This window comes from Neomonachus schauinslandi, chromosome 15 (genome assembly GCF_002201575.2).
Source record: "Neomonachus schauinslandi chromosome 15, ASM220157v2, whole genome shotgun sequence".
In the NCBI taxonomy this organism is placed as follows: Eukaryota; Metazoa; Chordata; class Mammalia; order Carnivora; family Phocidae; genus Neomonachus; species Neomonachus schauinslandi.
Window position 1 is genome coordinate 58,608,175 of NC_058417.1, and position 13,364 is coordinate 58,621,538.

The following is a 13,364-nucleotide window of genomic DNA, read 5'->3' on the forward strand; positions in this document are numbered from 1 at the left end:
GTGGGGGAAGACAAGGGGGGGTGATCCGATTCCACTTCTCCAGGGGCAGTCCCAGGGCTGTGAGCTGCGGGGCCACCCCAGGAAGTTGGGAGCGGTCACTGGAGTGCCACACCAGGGCAGTGGGGAGCCACAGAATGCCCTGGGGTGGGGTAGGGTGGGGGAGCAGAGGTGGGCCTGAACGTGGAGTGGCGGGGGGCCAAGGCAGCCAGGCTGGGCTCAGGTCCTTCTGGGGGAAGGACAGACGATGCTCTTGCGCAGTCGGAGGCCAATCCGCCTCCCTGGCTGACAGATGGGTTGGCCCCAGCAGGTGTGTCCATAGGGGACTGTGGGAGTGAATCGTTGCTTGGAGCGCCCCCCAGGAGCGGCCCCTCCCCGTAAGCATCCGGAGTGAATCTGCCACTGTGCTGTGCTGAGCACCTTCCCCGACCCCCTCCCGCCAGGCCCCACTTGACACGGGGCTGGGTTGAGTTTGGTGGGCCATCCAGCTGGGGAGGGGCAGGCAGGGCCCTGTAAGTATGGTTTCGGGTTTGCGCATCTGCACACCTGAATTACCCTACCTGGGGAGGGTAGTTTGGGGAGGGAGGGAATGCCATGCTGGAAGTGTGCTCTTGGATTTTGAAGGCCTGACCCCCTGTCTCTTCTTAGACTATTTCGGGGAAATGGGTATCATTGGAATCCTGACCCAGTACCCAGGATTGTTTCATGTTTCTCTGTGAGGTTTTAGGCCTTTCTCTTCATTTCTGCTGCAGTGACATTTCTGGCTGTGCTCTTGGTGAAGTCCCCTTGTTGTCCCGGCCACTTCCACCCCTGGGCACACAGTGGCCCTCAGCTCTTGGGAAATTTCTTGCATTCTTTCTTTCACAGTTTCTTTCCTGTTTTTTTTTTTTTTTAAAGATTTTATTTATTTATTTGACAGAGAGAGAGATAGTGAGAGCAGGAACACAAGCAGGGGGAGTGGGAAGGGGAGAAGTAGGCTTCCCGCAGAGCAGGGAGCCCGATGTGGGACTCGATCCCAGGACCCTGGGATCATGACCTGAGCCGAAGGCAGACGCTTAACGACTGAGCCACCCAGGTGCCCCCCTGTTTTTTTTTTAAATTTTTTTCTTTCTTTCTTTTTTTTTTTTAAAGATTTTATTTATTTATTTGACAGAGAGTTCACAAGCAGGGGGAGAGGCAGAGGAAGAGGGAGAAGCAGGCTCCCGGCTGAGCAGGGAGCCCGATGGGGGCTCGATCCCAGGACCCTGGGATCATGACCTGAGCCGAAGGCAGACGCTTAACCGACTGAGCCACCCAGGGGCCCCAATTTTTTTCTTTTTTTTTTTCCTTTGGGATTTCTGATAATGGGGTGTCCTATCTCTTCCACAAGGCCTTTAATACTGTTACTGTTTCTTTGACCTGTTTTTCCCCCAGCTTTCTGGGATATTTCTTTGACTTCTTCTGACCCTGCAATGGAATTTTTTTTATCCCAGTTATTATAGTTTCTAACCCTTTTGTTTTGGGATAATTTCAAACTTACTAACTTTCTAACATTTACCACACTTCCCTTATTGTTCTTTTTATCTGTCTTTTCATGTCCGAACCGTTTGGGAGTTGGTCTCAGACATTCTGCCCTCTAGCCTTCACATCTCAGCGCGTTTTTCCTGAGAACAGGGGCGTTGTCCTACCCAACGACAGCGACGTGGCCAACGTGCGGCCGTGGGCAGGCCGCTGCTCATCTCCTCTGTATCTCCAACGGCAGTTGCCCCCACTTAGTCCTGTGTCATCCAGGCGTCACGAACCGTCCCCTGCTACATCCCCTAGGCTTCTCTCTCACTTGCCCACCACTCGGAGCAGCTCCTAGGCGTGTGCGGGTTTTCCCGGGAAGCAGACCAGCACCGAGGCCTCAGGCTGGTGCTTGGCACTGTCCCCCCCCCCCCAAAACCCTCCCTCTGGGGGCCGTCCAACAAAGGAAGGTGAGCACATGCACAGCCTTTCCCGCTGTAGGACGAGGAAACGCTCCCTTCCTGTTTTGTCCCAGAAGTCCCTTTTGGATCTCTAGCGAGGTTTCAGGCACACAGTAGGTACTTAGTATGTGCCCATGATGGTTGGTGTGAGGGGTCTGGTTCCGTCGTGCCGGGCTGCGCCCCTGCGCACAGCTGTGGTGCACGTGTGTGCACGGTTGCACGGGAAGGCTGGGGTGCGCAGAGGCGGCCCCAGTGATCTGCAGAGATGGGGGCTCCCGACTGTCCGCGCTGGGTGTGTCTTGAAGCCCAGGTGGACAGTAAACAGCCATCTAGTTTCTTGGAGTTGATCTGGTCCTGCTTCTGAGCCCCGTGCTGCCAGGGACTTACTCTGACACATTCTTGTGAATGCTCCCCTCTTGTTCTAGAAATATGCAAAGGCCCTGGGGTTTGGGTGTTGGACGACCGCATTGGGAGGGGCTTCCCCTCCCAGCCAGCAGCTTCCCTTCAAGGGCGCGGGGGAGGGCCATGCAGGAGGGGAGTCCACGAAAACCAGTATTTCATGAGCTGTCCTGCCTTCAGGAGGGGTGGGGGATGGGAGTGGGGCTGGGGATGGTGAGGGAAGGGAGGGGTCTTGGGGGATCCGGATGGTGGGGAAGGGGAGAGGGGGTGGGTGCATTTTCATGTGGAGCAGGCGGTGTGAGATGCGGAGCCGCCTCCCCACACTCTTCATTCCAACACTGCCCTCTCCCTCCTGCCCTGCAGAAGGGAGCCTGTCACCCTAAACCGCCTGCAAACCTCCAGTAAACCAACCCAGGCCCCGCCTGCCCATGTAAGTGGAACTTCAGAGTGGCCAAGCTCCGCCATGAAAAAATCATGAGGCAGCCAAGCCCTGGGCCTGTTTTCAGGAACAATGCGGGAGGCTGGGCCCTGGGCGCTGGCCAAGCTGGGCCCCAGGAACCGACGCTGGGCCTGGGAGCAGGGGAATCAGGGCCTTGGGGCCGGGCCCAGCAGTGCCTGGGCCGGCAGGAAAGCCCTGGCCTCGCCCTGGGGGCAGAGGCCCAGAAGGGGGCCGGCCAGAGTGGCCTGGCCCTGGGAGGGCACAGTGCCTGGGGCCGAGGGGGACAGGAAAGCGGGGCGGGGCCTTGGGGGTTTCCTCTGTGTGGAGTAATTCCCAGAGACTCGCTGGCCTGTGGGGAAGGAGGGGCACAGCGGGCATTGCTCAAGCAGGGGGCCAGGACCTGGGTCTGGGACAGGTGTTGCCCCGGGGGGGTCCCTCCGTCCTGGGCCATTGCCAGGCCAGCCCGAGTGGGGAGCCACTCCCTCCCCCAGCCGGCACGCACATGGGGCCCATGCCAGCTCACGCCACCAGCAGCCGTGGTGCTCGGGCATCCAGCCTGGTACACGCGCCAGTTGCCATGGCAGCACGCAGCGTGCTGGGCAGGAGCCCAGGCTGGGCGTAGCATCCAAGGCCAGCGGTCTAGATATGCAGGACCGGGAGTCCTTTCCCCGGTTAGCCCCCCCCAGGGGCCTGGCCGGGGCCGGGGGGGCCTGCAAGTGGCCAGGCCCGCCCATCCCCCAGCATCCCAGGGAAGGAACAGTTTCCTGAGAGCTCCAGGGCAGATGCCGGGGGGCTGGGGGCTTCAGGGCCCTCTCTGCTCCTGACCTCAGCTGGACCTCACTAAAACAGGCGGGAGGCCAAGGATCTGCCCCACCCTTGGCTGCTGGGAGCTTCCGAGAGCTGGAGCGACCCCTGCCTTCCAGGCCCAGCTCCAGACAGCTGAGTCCATCGACGGCTGGCCACTCCCCGAAGTGGGGGTCCAGGGGTGCTGCTCGCCCGGGTGGCCTCTCAGTGCCCAGGAGGAAAAGTTACGCATGTTGAAGTGGGCGCGTCAGGCAGCCTGACACCTGTCCTCAGGCCTTGTCCGGTGGTGGCAGACGACGGCCCAGGGCGATGCACACACACAGGTACACACCCCGTCCCCCAGGAGGGCAGGTCCAGAGGTGAGTGGGCCAGGTGACTCTGGATGCCCCCGAGGGCATCCTGGATGGGCCGTAGGCCTCGTGAGCCCCTTGTGGGTGGCCGTGTGGACCCCCTCGGGCAGGGGACACGTGTGTTCCTGAGGACACAGCCCGCCACAGGCTCTCACAAGTAGCCCCTGACACGGTTCCCTTGTGCTGTACACAACCTGACCGCCATGCTGGGTGGCCATGAGCAGGCTAGGGCTGGGATCCAGGGAAGCTTTTCCAGGACCAGGGCCGGTCCAGCCACTGACCACGGCTCCCTCTGTCCTGCCCCGCCTGTGTGCACCTTCACACCACGCCCACAGCAGCATGCACTCTGCCTCACCTCCCTGCAGAGGCTCAGTGCATCACACCGGACGTTCCTAGTACCTACTGTGCGCCAGAGCCTTACCGGGGATCCAGACGTGGCCCCTAGCAGGCATTGGGCTCAGGGCTTGGGTCCTGGGAGGTGTGGGGGGCAATCCATGCAACCTCCCTCCCTCCAAGGAAGCCTGGGCTGGGAGGCCCACCTCTCAGAGTCCCTTGGGGCCTGAGAGGCTCCCCCCTCAGCTCACACTGCGAGTCAGTGCCAGGCAGCCCCACCCCAGGCCCGCCCAGAACCGAGAGATCACAGCCACTTCTGGCTCTGCCAGCAAGAGACTTCCTGGAGCCAGGCCCACTTAGCGCCTGGCAGCTGGGCTTCCTCCCGCTGGGCACGGGATGCCCATGAGCACCCTGCTGGTGCCAGTCCGTGCTAATGAGGCCTTCACGCCAATCGGGCATCCCGGGCTCCTTCGGAGCCTGGGTGGGAGTTGGGGGGACCGTGGGCACAGCTGTCCCGCAGACCCCCCGTGCACGAGGAACTGAGCAGTGCCACTGAGCACCTGCTCCGTGGGTGTTCCTGCAACCCTGGGAGGTGGCAGAGAGTGAGATCTAGCGAGAAACAGCTGTCAGCATCGTGGCTCATACCCCCAAACCAGGGGCATGTGCCTGGCACCAAGGCTAGGCCTGGGCCCCTGGGACTTGGAGGATCTAATAAGGGCATCCTCCATGGGGAGGGGGTGCTACCCCAGACCCCATCTCCCTGCCAGTGGGCGCCTGGCACGCAGCCCAGCGGGGCACACACTCGGTGCCCCATCAACGTGTGGGGGTCGCAGAGATGGGCAGTGCTAGCTGTCAGGGAGCGCTAGACCAGCCCCGCTGACCACCCCGCAGTGCACACTGTGCTGTTGGGGGGACAGGTGCCCAGGTGTGTCTCCCAGAATCCCCCCTCCGGCCCTCAGTGTCTCCCTGTGCCTGGCAGGGCTGCTGCCCAGGGCTCAGAGAAGGGAGGAAGGACTCCTGATCTTGTCTGCCCTGCCCACCCCCGGGGCCTGCACATGCCCAGCCCAAGGCCCTTGCACTCGGCTGGACCCCCACAGCATGGGGCCCTGTCACGGCCTCCAGAGGGGCGGAGCGGAGCTGCCTGTGGCATCAAGGGCCACGAGCCTGTGGCTGGAAATGCCCGGGCCCCGAGCCCATTCCCCGAGGGAAGCCTGAGGGTCCCACGCTGCGATGAGGAAGAGGACACCGAGGCTGGCCCAGGCCCAGGCCGGGCAGCTCTGGTTTCACTACTTGGCTCCCAGCCCCTGAGGCAGGTGCAGGAGACAGACGGGCAGGGTGCGGCTGAGCAGGCCCCTTGCGGGTCCCCAAAGACGGCCCCCTTGGGCTCAGCGGGGACGGAGTCTAGCCCGGTGGTCCCAGTGGTAGGGGCTGGGAGGTGCTGGGGTCAGGGGTGGCCAGCTTCCGGCCTCTCCTAGCCTGCTGGCCACATCCCTCTGCTGAGAGGGCTCTGCCCCACAAATCCCCTGGACCAGACCCGTAAAGACGCTGCAAGTCAGGCCAGTCGCCCCAGCAACATGAACAGCAGTTAGGGGTCCCCGGGCCCACGCAGCAAGGCTGGCTTCACCCTAGCTCACCCAGGAAGGGGGAGCAGCCTCGTGGGCTCCTTGAGGTGCTTACAGCACAGGGCTCAGCCCGAGGCCTGGTCCTCTGACCCTGGGTCCGACAGCCCGCCGCCTTCAGGATGGCCCCTGCCCACACTCTCGTGTCACCTTCCAGCTGCGTGGTCCTCCAGGCGGTCCAGGGGCCCTCTCCCGGTCCCACAGAGCCAGGCCGCCTGGCCTGATGTGAGTGCGACCCTGGCTCGGGCCAGGGTACCATGGGCGCCAGGATGGGGGTGTCTGGGCACACCTAGACGCTCCCTGGCACCGCGACCCCTGGCTGCCACGTTCCTAGCCCAGGCCACCCTGGGGGAGGTGTCGGGCCCAGGGCTGCAGGCTGCAGCCGAGCGGGACAGTATGGGAACTCCAGCTCTGGGCTGCCTGAGTTGGGGGGCCTTGCCGGGCTCCTGGCACCAGGAATCAGAGAAGCAGTAACTGGATCTGGCCGAGGATCTGGCGGCCGCTGAGGGTGGAGAGCTGCGATCGGGTTGCGGCCTCGCTGAGTTTTCCACCAGGCAGCTTTCTCTACATTGGGAAGGAGCCGGGCTGGGCTGGTGAGTCTGTGCAGTGGGTCTGGGGGCCCTGACGCGGGGGACAACCAGGAGAAAGCCCAAGAGGCGCAGGGGCCAGGAGGCGGGGCCCGGGGCTCGGGCTGTAGGCCTGGGCAGCCGCCAGTGAGTACGGGGAGGTGGTCAGCCCGCGGCGGGCGGAGCTCTCCACCCCTGCAGGCCCTGGGGCTCCGGCCGCTGGGGCAGTCCACGAGTGGCTGAAATCCAAGCTGGGGTAACACAAGGCAGCCGCTGTCCCTAAGCCGGCACAGCCCTGATCCGCCCCCCACCCGCCCTCCGCCACCCGCGGGCCTGCAGCCACTGGTCACAGGGCAGCAGGTCCATGACGCCGGCCGGGCCTCTGGGGGACCTCGGGGGCCGTGAGCACACGGAGAGAGCCTCCCAGGCCCCTCGTGGGGCGCTGGGCCGGCCCTGAGGATGCCCACCAACGGCCTGCACCAGGTGCTGAAGATCCAGTTTGGCCTCGTCAACGACGCTGACCGCTACCTGACGGCCGAGAGCTTCGGCTTCAAGGTCAACGCCTCGGCACCCAGCCTCAAGAGGAAGCAGACGTGGGTGCTGGAGCCCGACCCGGGGCAGGGCGCCGCCGTGCTGCTCCGCAGCCGCCACCTGGGCCGCTACCTGTCCGCGCAGGAGGACGGGCGCGTGGCCTGCGAGGCGGAGCGGCCGGGCCCTGACTGCCGCTTCCTGGTGCTGCCGCAGGCCGACGGGCGCTGGGCGCTGCAGTCCGAGCCGCACGGCCGCTTCTTCGGCGGCACCGAGGACCGGCTGTCCTGCTTCGCCACGGCCATCTCCCCGGCCGAGCTGTGGACCGTCCACCTGGCCATCCACCCGCAGGCGCACCTGTTGAGCGTGAGCCGCCGGCGTTACGTGCACCTGAGCCCGCAGGAGGACGAGATGGCGGCCGACAGCGACACGCCCTGGGGCGTGGGCGCGCTCGTCACCCTCACCTTCCAGGATGGGCAGTACTGCCTCCGGGCCTGTGACGGCCGCTACCTGCGCAGCGACGGCCGCCTCGTGGGGGGGCCCGAGCCCCACGCCCGCTACACGCTCGGGGTCAAGGCGGGCAAGCTGACCTTCAAGGACCGCGACGGCCGCTACCTGGCGCCCGGGGGGCCCGCCGGCACGCTCAGGGCGGGCCGCAGCACGCGGCCGGGCAAGGACGAGCTCTTCGACCTGGAGGAGAGTCACCCGCAGGTGGTCCTGGTGGCCGCCAACCACCGCTACGTGTCCGTGCGGCAAGGTAACGTGGGCGCGGCGGGCCGGCCACGCCGACCTCGGTCCGGGCGCTCGCCTGGGGGAGTGGCAGAGGGCTGCTGGCTTCAGAGTCAGGAGGAGGGGTCCTTCTCAGGACCACTGTGCCCACAGGGCGCTGGACAGCCGCGCCCAGGCCCGCGGCCGTGAGGGGCAGAAGGGCAGGTCCTGCCCACGCTGGGCTGGCCCCCCACTCCCTGCCCCTCCCCTTCTCCTCTACTGCTCCGTTTTCTGAGCTCTACAGGAAACGGGGGAGGGGCCAAGGACAGGACAAGGAGCCATCAGTGGGCAGGGCCCTTGTGCCCACTGCCCGTGCCTCACCAGTGGGGATCCTCATCCAACCCAGGAGTGGCATGTGGAGGCGCCTCCCCCGGGGCCCGGGCTTCTTGGTGGAAGGCACGGTCTCTGCCGGGTGGGTGCAGCCTGGCTCCCCGTCAATCCTGGAGCATTGGCCACCTGCCTGGTGTGACCAGTGGGCCTTTGCACATGCGATCACACGTCTGTGAGGTGAACACGGGCAATTCCTGCTTCCTGGAGACGAAGCTGAGGTCCCAGAGTGGCCCCTAGCCGGGCCCGGGCCAGCAGTTGCCACTGCCTCCTACTTGGGCTCCTGGGTCTGTGCCCCCAGGAGTGGCCAGGCACGCCCTGACCTGCCCCACTGCCACCCTCCAGTCCCGCTGGCCGAGGCCCGGCCGTGAGCACTCCGGAGGGCCCCCCGCCCCCGCCTGGAGTCAGGGTTCCCAAGGCCAGTCATGCACCGCGACGGGCACTCCACAAACACCTCCTGAACGCCGGTCTGGAGCGTGGCCAGGTCCTGCAGCACGACGGACAATCAGCCCTTGTCCTTCCCGGCGCGGGCCCTGCAGTCTGGCCACAGCGCTCTCTGGCCTGTGGGAAGCCCCCATGGTTGGTGTGTCCACCGTGTGAACCGCGTCCTCTGTGAGGCAGGGGAGGTGCTGGACACAAGGGCGCTTGGACGGGCTCGGGTGGCGAGCAAGGCTGCGGTGCCGCTGGTGGGGGTGACAGAGACCGTGCTGGTGGGACGGTGAGGGACGGCCCCGTACGGACTCTTCTTCCTTCCCTGGACCCCCTGCATCTGACTGTCTGTCACGGGGGCATCCCCGACAAAGGACAGGATCTGCCTTCCCCTGTAGAAGCCAGAGGGACCCCACAATCGCCTGCTCGCTTCCTTTGCAATAACCCTAGGGCATGGGACCTGCCCCCAGAGGTTCAGTGTTGACTGGGCAGCGAGTGGTTGAGGAAGCAGGATGTGACAGGATGTCCCTGTCAGTCCAGGGGAGGAGGCAGCTGGAGCTGCGGGTTCTGCCGAGTGCTGGTGCCTTGATCCCAGTAATTTTGGTGGCCAGGCAGCCCCAAACCTGTCTTCTTCCGCATGGGGTGTCTGGGAGCACCCTGGCTGGCCTTCAGTGACACAGTGGAGCTCACAGAACGGTCCCCAGTGGCTCAAGCCACGAGGACGTCACCTCACATAAACGAAGTCTGCAGGCACGGGGGTGGTGGGGTCCCAGGCAGGACACCATCGCTGGCTCAGTGGCGTCTTCAAACCCTTCACTCTCTCCTCCTTGTGGAGCTGCTCACGGGGGACAGCTCTGACCTCGGGCTGGTGGCCTCGTGGTCACAGGACGGCTCTGCTATTCCAGCTGCGTGAGTTGGAAGCCCCTTGGCCACAGTCTGTCTGGAGGGCGTGTGAGGGGCGATGCTGGGGATGCCGGTGGGGTCGGCCTCAGAGGGGCCACGGTGCAGGTGTGCAGCCGGACTCGGGAGCCCTCTCCTCCTCCTGCCCTCAGCACCTGCAGGGACGGGTCTCCCACCTCCTGGGTCTGTTTGTGTCACCTTCTCCACGAGCCATCCCAGCCAAGGCCCACGGCACCCACGGGCATCGCACAAACTGTCCTTGTTGTCTGAGTTGTTAACTGATCACATGGCCAAAGCATCAGGTGCTCACTTAGTTCAGTGCTGCCGAAGGGACGGCGGGGATGGTGGGGATTTACGCAAGAAGGGACACAGATCCCTATCTGGGCAGCTTTGGAGGGAGCAGCCTTGGGAGCTGGTGAAGGACGGCAGGTTTCACCCTCTCCAGCATAGGCCCTCCTGGTGCCCGCCCTACCTTCCTGGGGACGGGGCTGGACAGGATCTGGCCCCGACCCTCAGGCCCCCATTTCCTCCCGCTCCACCAGCTGGACGCGCTGCCACATCACTGGGAACAGGAGCGTGGTTTATGGGAAGATACCAGAGAGATGCCAGTGCCTGCCCCCTGCTCCCCACCCTGGGCATGGATGCCCCCAGGTCCCCCCTTCCAGGAACCCCAGGCAGAGCCCCAGACAGCCTTGCCCTCCCTCAGGACTCCCAGCAGACCACACACGTGAAAAGGGGGCTGGGGAGGGGACAGTGGATCGGCCTCTACTCTGTGCCCAGGAGTGGACCCCAGGCCCCAGCTGTGCCCTGGGCCATGGCTTGGGGAAGAAGAAGGACCCCACTGTGCCCACCCAGTGGCTTAGGATTAAGTTATAAATAGAGGCTGGTGTAAGTCCTGGGTCGAGAGGGCAGCAGCAGATTACCTGATGATTAGCAGAGGCAAGGGATTTGCTGGCACGGAAGGTCTGGCTCCTGGGGCTGTGGTAGGAGCTAGGCCAAGGAACTTTAGGGAACTGGATGTAGGGGTCTGCAGTGTTCCCACGTGGCCACGGGCACCGCCTCCTACCCTCTGAGAAGCCTTCCAAATCTTAACTCCAAAGGGTTCTGGATGAGAACCCCTCTGCCTTCAGGGTTTTCCCAAGAACATGCTTTTTCCCTTCTTTCTGCTCCCCACCCCCCACCCAGGGAGAGGCATGAGGGGCTTCCCATATCCTCCCTCCAGGGGTCAACGTCTCAGCCAACCAAGACGAAGAACTGCATCATGAGACCTTCCTGATGCAAATTGACCAGGAGACAAAGAAGTGCACCTTCTATTCCAGCACCAGGGGCTACTGGACCCTCGTCAACCATGGGGGCATCCATGCCACAGCCACACAGGTGTGAGTGCACCATCCCCATCTCCACCACCACCGCCATGCTCACCATCACCACCACCATGCCTCCTCCACCACTTCCACCATCACCACCATGCTCACCATCACCATCACGATCACCACCTCCATGCCTCCTCCACCATCTCCACCATCATCACCATGCTCACCATCACCACCACGATCACCACTTCCACCATCACCACCTCCATGCCTCCTCCACCACTTCCACCATCACCACCATGCTCACCATCACCACCACGATCACCACCTCCATGCCTCCTCCACCATCTCCACCATCATCACCACCGCTACCTCCTCATCACTTCCATCAGCACCAGAACCTCCACCATGAGGACCACTGTAGCAGCCCAGCCAAGAAAGAATGCCCACTGGGGTGAGGGGCGGCTCTTAACGGTGGTGGGTGTGTCAGTGGAAGGCAGGTGCCCACTTCTCCCCCTGGGGGTTGGTGCTGGGCCTGAGGGGGATGAGAAAGCCTGACCCTGAGCTCCCCCACGTCTTGCTGCTCTGAGGGGACTTTACCCTGACCTTCCCAGTTCTGCCAACACCATGTTTGAGGTGGAGTGGCGTGGCCGGCGTGTGGCCCTCAAGGCCAGTAACGGGCGCTATGTGTGCATGAAGAAGAATGGACAGCTGGCAGCCACCAGCGACTTTGTGGGTGAGCATTCCTCACCAGTTCCAGGGAACTGGGGCCGGGCCCTCTGCCCACAGACCCCTGTCACCTAAGAATCAGCCCCTCCTCCCTGTACAACTGCCCAGGTGGCCCTTGGCATTAGTCACATTTGCTGGTCAAGATAATCACTGTGGACATCAAGGAGCAGTCACAGCCCAGAACTTGCTTGTCTCCACTGTATATTTGGGGGACCTGGGGCTTGGTGGCGGCAGGCCTCTTGCCAAGGTCACAGGAGGCCACGGCAAGGGCAGATATGGGCCCCCTCTGCCCCCGGGCCCCACCCATCCCCGGAAGGCACCAGAAGGCAGTGGGCAGGCAGCGGCCCCTCAGCCCCTACGCCCCGCCAGGTGAGGACGAGGAATTCACTCTCAAGCTCATCAATCGGCCCATCCTCGTGCTGCGGGGCCTGGACGGCTTCATCTGCCACCGCCGTGGCTCCAACCAGCTGGACACCAACCGCTCCGTCTACGAGGTCTTCCATCTGAGCTTCAGCGACGGCGCCTACCAAATCCGAGGTGCGCACGGGAGTGCGGGGCGCAGGGCAGGGGGCTTCTGCGGGGAGGGGAGCGCGGGGCGGGGGGTCTGGGGGGCCGGGCGGCCCTCCGCCGACCCCGGCCCGCCCCCAGGCCGCGGCGGCGGGTTCTGGAACACCGGCAGCCATGGCAGCGTGTGCAGCGACGGCGAGCGCGCCGAAGACTTCCTCTTCGAGTTCCGCGAGCGCGGCCGCCTGGCCATCCGCGCGGGGAGCGGCAAGTACCTGCGCGGAGGCGCCTCCGGGCTGCTGCGCGCGGACGCGGACACGCCGGCCGGGGTCGCGCTCTGGGAGTACTGAGCGGGTGGCGCGCCCGTCCCCCCATTAAACCGTGTCTGTGACGCAGTGGCTGGCGGGCTCCGTGGCGCCGCTCGCGCGGGGAGGGCCAGCGCCTCTGCCCCGGGGGTCCCGGCCGTGGCCCTCCACCTCCCCATCCCTCAGCGCAGGACACCCAGCGCAGGCGAGCGTGGCCGGGAGGCGGGTCCAGCGGGCGGGACACCCCCGCCCCACCCCGTCCCTTCCTGGGCAGGGGCACCCCGGCACCCCCTGGGCCCCGCCCCGGCCCTGTGCGGGCGCCACACAGCTGCTCCCCGAGACCGAGCGGAACTGGGGTGGGGGGAGCCGCTCACAGGGTCTGGGGGTGAGGTACCCCCCATGGTTCTCCTCCCCAGGGGCAGGGTCTTAGGGAATCCCCCGCGCACCTGAGGCGAAAGCGACCCCACCCCTCCCAAACACGGTGTGAGTGGCCAACCCCGGGGAGAAGGCCCCTCTCAGCCCAGACAGGGGGCTCCAGGTCTCCCACTCCCACCCCACGCGTGGCTCTCACCCCCCAGCCGCAGACCCCGGAGAGCCCCCACCCACCTTGCCCCAAGCGGGCTGGATGCCAAGATAAGGTCTGTGGCCCACCAGCTGGCATCCAGGCACTCCCAGCCCCCAAGGACCCCCACCCAGGCCAGTGCCTCTTGGCTGGGCTGGGTGACCCAGGCCATCAGAGAGCCGAGCGGGAGACGTGGAACCTGGGGGCTGGGGGAGGGGTCAGGACACGGCCATGTGGCCTAGGGCCTGAAGGGAGGACGAGACCAGATGCCCGGTCCCTAAGCCCAAGTCCCTTCCCGTGCCTGGGGCCTGAAAACCCCCTCCAGTGAGTCCAGCCAGTGTGGTCCAGTCGGGACTGGGGCGCTTTGGGAAGAGCGTGCGAGGAAGGGAGTGCAGAGCGGATGTGCCCAATCAGAGTGGGGAGGAAGGGACCCCCCCCCCAGCCTCTCCCCAGCACCCTCCTCAGCCGTGCCTGCTCCTGACCTCACTGCCCACCCCCCCACCCCCGCCTTAAGGACAGAGGAGCTGGACCCAAGTGGGCCCCCTG

At 64.8% G+C, this 13,364-nt stretch overlaps 1 protein-coding gene across 2 annotated transcripts; it reads left to right on the plus strand.

Annotated features, from left to right (window-relative positions):
• The first annotated feature begins 6,912 nt into the window (after positions 1–6,912).
• Positions 6,913–12,301, plus strand: FSCN2 (fascin actin-bundling protein 2, retinal). 2 transcript variants are annotated; one of them, XM_021680796.2, is made up of 5 exons: positions 6,913–7,738; positions 10,628–10,784; positions 11,333–11,471; positions 11,771–11,984; positions 12,096–12,301. In XM_021680796.2, the coding sequence occupies exons 1-5, from the start codon at positions 6,913–6,915 to the stop codon at positions 12,299–12,301; spliced, it is 1,542 nt and encodes a 513-aa protein (XP_021536471.1). The 2 variants fall into 2 exon arrangements, with proteins under 2 accessions (XP_021536471.1, XP_021536472.1); XM_021680797.2 differs by having other exon boundaries at positions 11,333–11,454; positions 11,817–11,984.
• Positions 12,302–13,364: the final 1,063 nt, after the last annotated feature.

Excerpts from the sequence above, each read along its gene's own strand:
- FSCN2 (XM_021680796.2), top strand. The coding sequence starts at position 6,913 with ATGCCCACCAACGGCCTGCACCAGGTGCTGAAGATCCAGTTTGGCCTC. Across the intron at positions 10,785-11,332 it reads CATGCCACAGCCACACAGGT|TTCTGCCAACACCATGTTTG; the intron begins GTGAGTGCACCA and ends TGACCTTCCCAG. Across the intron at positions 11,985-12,095 it reads CGGCGCCTACCAAATCCGAG|GCCGCGGCGGCGGGTTCTGG; the intron begins GTGCGCACGGGA and ends GCCCGCCCCCAG.